Consider the following 6,341-nt stretch of genomic DNA (forward strand, 5'->3'; position numbering starts at 1 on the left):
CGAGGGGCTCGGGTCAGAGAAACGGACCCACACTGGAGCGCACGGCTGCGGCACAGAAGCCCCGTGTGCGATGGAGAGCCGGGCTGTGACTCGCCGGCGTGCGGCGGGGCGGGAGAGGGCCCGGGGGACCCCGGCCGCACAGGTCCTGTTGAAGCTGGGCGTTTCTTGGAGGGTAACAGGGGGCTCAATAAGCCAAAGGAGCGAAACGAGCGCTCCCGAATTGCACACGCACATCTCTTGGCTTGAGATGGGGGTAGTCTGGCCGCTTCATAAAAGAAACCGAAATTAAGACTTTACTGCACAGTAACACATCCACACACACACATTGCATGTAGTAAATGTGCTACGTTAAGCAGGTTCTGTCTTTGAGAAAATAGTCGTATCCGTTTGCAAATAAAATGTCAGTGTATTTAAGTGTTTAAAATGTATTAAATCATTGACTGTGTTCAGTATGTTACTTTGGCATGAAGTTGGTTGAGCAGGTTTTTCTGCCAACCAAATTTACTACCAATAAATCATAAAATACTAGTACTGATAGTATATACTGGTAGAAATTGATAGTATATACTAGTACAGTACTGGTGTACCAGTATTGTCAGTGAAACATGTAGACAACTCAAAGGAGAACTTACCGTAATGGGTAGGTTCAGAAGGAAAAGCTTTCAGGGCTTTATCATCATCCTTTGTTGGAACCTTTCTCCTTGGATTATTTTTCTTCATTTGGTAAATGTGTAATTAAAAATCAAAGTATTCTGTTAACCATTTTCTCATCATTTTGGAAAAAAAAAAGATATACAAGCCTTAGAAGTAAACTGAGTCAACATGTAACGCTTATTTCTGTTGAAAATATTAATCTCTTTTCCTTTAGTTGAAGCTTTTTACTTAATTTTCCAGGCTGTGGCCTCACTGCCTGAAGAAATTAGACCTGGTCCTGACCTGCATGGTTTCCCATGGGAAATAGTGATTTGTGCTGGCATAGTTGGAGCCTTTATGGTTTTCTTGTTCCTGCACAGAAGTTATCAATCAGTAAGTGTTGAAGTTACGTGTGGATATGTAGAGTACATTAATGGCTTTTGTTATTCTGTTCAAGATATATAATGCTTCAGAATTTGAAATCAGTTGGGGTTGAATTTAGAATCCCTCTAAAAGAGAAATTGAGAAGTAGCCTGTTTTGTGAAGACAGTTTGGACATGTACTGACTGATTGTTATCATTAGAGGAAATGCAGTGACCCTCACTGTGGTAAGGCTTGCTTTTTCCTTCCCTTTTTAATTCCTACATCAGACTTTCGAAGTCAGCACTTAAATTCTTTTCATGGGATATAGAGGTCTTCCCTAGGGTGTTTGTATTACTCTGTATACTGATATCTCTGTGACTACCCTAGCTATAGCCAGACCAGCTCAGGTCTTCCAAGGTGATTGTTAACAAAAGCAATCCAGATAGATTCCTGTCAAGGAAGGCATTTTAAAACTCCCTGGCCAGTGACCTGGATTCTCTTTATTTGAACCATTTTTACTGTGTGCTGGTTGTGAGCCCTAAGCTAATGACTTCAAGAAATGTAATACTGAAACCTTTTAATGTACAGATCAGATTATATTTTTGAGGTAAGAGTTGTCTTCTATTGTGAGTAAGTAAGGATATGAGTAACAGCAGCCGCATACTGTACTCTCCCTACTAATGAAATGGGATCAGTGTCCATAATTCAGTAGTCTAAATTTCTCCACGGTTTTTGCATACTCTTAAATAGCCAGAATGTGATTTTGGTGCTAGGTGTAATCAGGCTTATATTTGAAGATAGGTTGCATAGCTGCTTAGTTTTTCAGATAGGAGTGTTCTAACATCAAGGTAGATCTAGAAAAATGCCCCTTTACTCTGCAGCAGCAGTTCAGGTTGTCTGGAAGGGGACCGGTATTTGTATAATTAATGTATCTATAATTTGGGTCATTCCTTCTGTTTTGTAGCAGCATCCCTCTAGGTGATAAGAAAGAGGTGTTTCAGCTGACAGCAGTCAAGCAGCAGCACTAGTATTATTTTCCTGCTGCACATGTCACCAGATGTATCCCTCAGGCATTGGGTGTTACAGAAGTTATGGATGGCTTGTTCAGTCATCCGTACTTGGAACTGCACTGACTGCTCTTTGAAAAATTAATGGTTACTTACCCAAAAGTAATGGGGTTTGGTGTGGGGTTTTTGAGGCATGACAGGTAAGATGTGCTTATGACTTTCTTCTGTTACTTGGATTCCTTGGCCATCCCATGGCTTTAAATGAGGAGGAAACAGGGAAGAGGGTGAGAAACCCATTAAGTGTTAGGCATGTGATCCAGACCCAGCATTGAGAGGAATGCTGTGCTGTAAAGTTTTTGTGGGTTCAGCCAAGTTCTGCATCACTTGTCCAGGCCATCTGTGACCAGTGTTGTCCCGTGGATTGTTAGATTTTGATTCTAGAGCGCTAGACCCCACGTGGCAGCTGCTGATTGGGCACTTCCCACTGAGTTGCATCTGGGCAGGATGCCCTTAAGGTAGTGCCCTTCCTGCAGCTCCGACTGTTGTGTTATAATGTTTGGGTTTTGTCCAATCTTAGCTTGCATGTGGAGCCTCCCCCACCTTCCACTTTCCTGCTCATTTGGATGTTCATGTCCGCTATCACTTTGCATTGGCAGTGGTGGCTATGTGATGACCGTACACAGGTGTATTATGAAAGAAATTCAGGTGAAAACTTACCTCCTTTCTCCTCTTCTCTCTGTTTATTAGAGTGGGAGAAGGAAACACAGCTATGGAGGGGGTAAGAGGAGAGGATGCAATTACCTGTTCTTAACAGCAGCCTGCATTTGTATTATTATTCAGTTTTTAAGTTTCATTGTTAAGCTGATCATGGAACCACCTCTTAAAAGATTAGTTTTCAAATACTATGCCAGAGTAATTGAACAGACGTTTTCAGTATTTATTCTTCTTATTTCAGGTTAGAAGTCGACTTTACGTAGGTAAGCTGATCTTTCGTACTGTTTCTTTGGAGTGTGACTTCTTTTTTTTATTATTTTCCCCCCTCCTCTTAGTTATTTGCATGTTGCAACATTTAACTGTCTGTCTTTTTTTAGGAAGGGAAAAACAGCTTTCCACTAAAATAGCTGAACTAGTTGAAGACAAATGCAAAGTTCTTGAAAAACTCAGCCTCTGCAAAAAAGAGGTAATGGTCCTCATTGTTGCTTTCAGCTGGGTCACTGGGGAAATCCAGCCCATTTCTGTATTTAAAGTATTAAACTTACCTACAAGTAAGAGGTTTGAAACTTCTAAAGTGATTCTTGAAGTGTTTTTTCCTGTCAATGTCTTTAAGTGCAATCCAGGTGTTAGCAAGTTCTGCCTTTAACTCTTAATACAGTGTATTTCTCTGGAAGCAACTTTGAAATGTCTTTGGTTTATGCCAATGGGATAATAAGGGCTAAGGCTTTCCTGATTTCCAGCAAGATGCATTTGTGAATATTTAAGTGGTGGCTGTGCTTCAGACTATTATAAATCATAAATTATTTCTCTTATTTAAGCAATTGTTTACATAAAGTATTTCTTTTTCAGTTTGAAGATTTAGAATTGTCTCTGAAGGATGACAACGCTAGGAAAGACTCAACAGACGCATCCGTTTTTGAGGTAAAAAGATAAATGGAAATTCTTATTTCTGCAACTTAAGGCAGCATTTCAGGAAAATGTGGCCTATATTAAAACAAACAAAAGACAGCAAAAAATACAGAACCAAAAATCTTAGTTGCTTTAATTAAGAATTGGGGGTTTTTTGGTCCTGGGTTACTGAAAATTACACAGAAGCAAGGCATTTAAATTAACAGTTTTTTGTAACAGTTCCATTAAACATTGATACTAGAGCAAATGGCATACTAGACTATTTAATTTTTTTTAAAGTAAATTGTTCCTGTTTCTGGGGGGGAGAGAGAGAGAGAATAGTGCATGATGTATTTTTTTCTCACATCTGATTTAAATAAAACATATCTGATAAGCTACTGGAGCACAGCTGTAAACAAATATTACCACTACATTGTTTATACCCCCTGACCTGAGAACATATTTGTAAAAGAGTGCAGAAAAAATGAATCATATTCCTAAGGGAATCTATAAAATTTATGTAACATAAATCAAATAGATGTGTTTCATTCTGCACCTCAGATCCTGTAGAGCTAATTGTTACACGTTTTATTAACATGCACAGGTCTAGTGTACTTTGAGATTTATCCTTGATATGGTGAAATTTGTTAAACCTACTTTGCTGTCATATTTGAATTATACTTCTTGTCTTCGTATGTAATTCACGTCACATGTTTTACGTTAACTGTCAAAACAACTTGGTTTAGGAAATGCATGAAAAACTGAACAAGTCGAACTTGGAACTTAACCAAGAAATAGAAAATCTAGAAAAAGAACTGGAAGAAGAGAAATCAAAGCAATCAGAAGATGATAACTTGGTAAGAATAAACAGAATCTTATCTTTGTCAGTATTCAAGTTAAAAAAATGCTTTATGGAGAAGAAGAACTATTGTCTTTGGGTTTTTTTGAAACAAAACCTACACTTCCCATTTTTTCTCCCCTCATACTCCCTGTAGCATACTAGAAAAATGACAGCCATAAGAGAAAATACTCAAGCTGTTTTTCCTGGTTTGGCAGTAGAACCTTCACAGTTTGAAAATTAAAATAACTTTATTAACTGCCTAGACCTTTTGAGTCAAATCTGTGGAAGAAGCTATATGACAACTAATAATTTTCAGGTGGCTGAACTTCAGAAGAGAGTGAAGTCTTTAGAGAGTGAAGCAAAATCTATCCAGTCACAAATTGATGAGGTATGTCCGATCTTTATAGTTTCTGTTTTCAAATCTGTGCAATTCCTCTGTTCTCCATGTAGTTAGTGTTTTCTAACACTGGTGTTTCTAGTATTCCTATTTAGAGTGCAGAAATAATATACTGTGTAAACCAAAAGACCTTGTAAGGCTTCGTACTTTGGTGTGACTTGATTTAGCAACCTTAAATTTCATAGAGTCATTGGCATTTATTGGGAGGTACAGTTGACTTGACTTTGCTTTGTTACTCTATAATGATCCATAGTATTGCAAAACTACAGTCAGCAAAAAACATTGAAAAAAACGGAAAACGTGAAAATACATAAATAGCACAGGTATAAAACCTAAGAATAAGTCAAACAACGCCATCGTGACCCCACTTACGTCTTCAACTGTACTGTTTAAACAGCCTACTTTTTAATTTCACTTAGGCCAAGTCCACCCTAAAAGTGTATCAGATTAATACAGAGAGACTCAGGACATCCATTCAAGATGCAGTAGATGAAAACTGCCATCTCCAGGAAAGTGAGAAACAGGTAGGTTCTTCCTAGTTACTCTTCGAAATACTGTATTTTCTTAAGATACCATGTAAATACGATTTTTCCAGGGAGCTCATTTTCAACACGTTTGTTAGTACCCCTTGCATGCTCTAGTAAATTAAATGAGGAGGACATGGCTTTAGAACTATTTTATGTTGGAATAACTTTGTCTAAACCAGTCCTCTTTTAAAAGAAATTTAATAGTTAGCGTTTGTGAGGAAACACACATTGAGTTCAGTGAGAAAGAGAGCATGTGGTAGTGTAAGACTGAGAAAAATTTTGCTGAGATCTAGAGGAAAGCAGAAAGATTTGAGCAAGTCCACAGCTAAGATCCTCCACAGAGTCAGAGAGAAAATGCTTATACTTGATCCAGAATACAAAAGAAATTGAGAAATTGCAGAGTATGTAAAAGGCAGATAGAAAACAACGTACCACTATGGATGAATTAATGGCAAGTCAGGTAAGTAATATGAAAGGACAAAAAAGACTCTTACTTCCCAAATTGTATCTGTTTATCTTCCTCAGTGCCAGACCTCGAAGAATGCTGAATATTTCAGAATGTTCAGCACATGCAGTAGTTGTCCTGTGCAATAACTGAATTACTCTGTTGGGTTTTTTGTCTAACAAAGATACTCTCTGTGAACATTAAATGTTCTATGGATTGATTTTGTTTGTTTGTTTGTTTGTTTTTTGTGGAGGAGAGGAGAGTGAGTTTGGTTGTTTGGCTTTTTTTTAATGGATGTGTGCTTATTTTCCTGACTGACTGCTGATCTTCGTCTTGTCTGTACAGTAACCTGATAGGTATCCTGCAGTGGCAGGGAAGTAAAAGCGCAGGCCTCTTGGTTTTTTAGCAGTCTTACAAAAAGCTGGGGAGTGCTTTAGTTCTCTCTATCAAAACATTGTGCATATCAGACTTAGTGATTCAGGAAAAAAGAATAAAAAGGCTACTGGAAATGGAAAATTTTCAGCAG

At 38.2% G+C, this 6,341-nt stretch overlaps 1 protein-coding gene across 1 annotated transcript in view; it reads left to right on the plus strand.

The window, feature by feature from the left end:
- Positions 1 to 70: 70 nt before the first annotated feature.
- CTAGE5 (CTAGE family, member 5) overlaps positions 71 to 6,341 on the plus strand; it is a 24,898-nt gene continuing 18,627 nt past the window's right edge. The window contains exons 1-8 of the mRNA XM_010183159.1: positions 71 to 172; positions 895 to 1,026; positions 2,959 to 2,980; positions 3,095 to 3,183; positions 3,567 to 3,638; positions 4,352 to 4,462; positions 4,763 to 4,834; positions 5,263 to 5,367. Coding sequence (XP_010181461.1) covers positions 71 to 172; positions 895 to 1,026; positions 2,959 to 2,980; positions 3,095 to 3,183; positions 3,567 to 3,638; positions 4,352 to 4,462; positions 4,763 to 4,834; positions 5,263 to 5,367 — 705 coding nt within the window. The remainder of the gene's footprint in view (positions 173 to 894; positions 1,027 to 2,958; positions 2,981 to 3,094; positions 3,184 to 3,566; positions 3,639 to 4,351; positions 4,463 to 4,762; positions 4,835 to 5,262; positions 5,368 to 6,341) is intronic.

This window comes from Mesitornis unicolor, unplaced genomic scaffold (genome assembly GCF_000695765.1).
Source record: "Mesitornis unicolor isolate BGI_N332 unplaced genomic scaffold, ASM69576v1 scaffold6484, whole genome shotgun sequence".
Lineage (NCBI taxonomy): Eukaryota > Metazoa > Chordata > Aves > Mesitornithiformes > Mesitornithidae > Mesitornis > Mesitornis unicolor.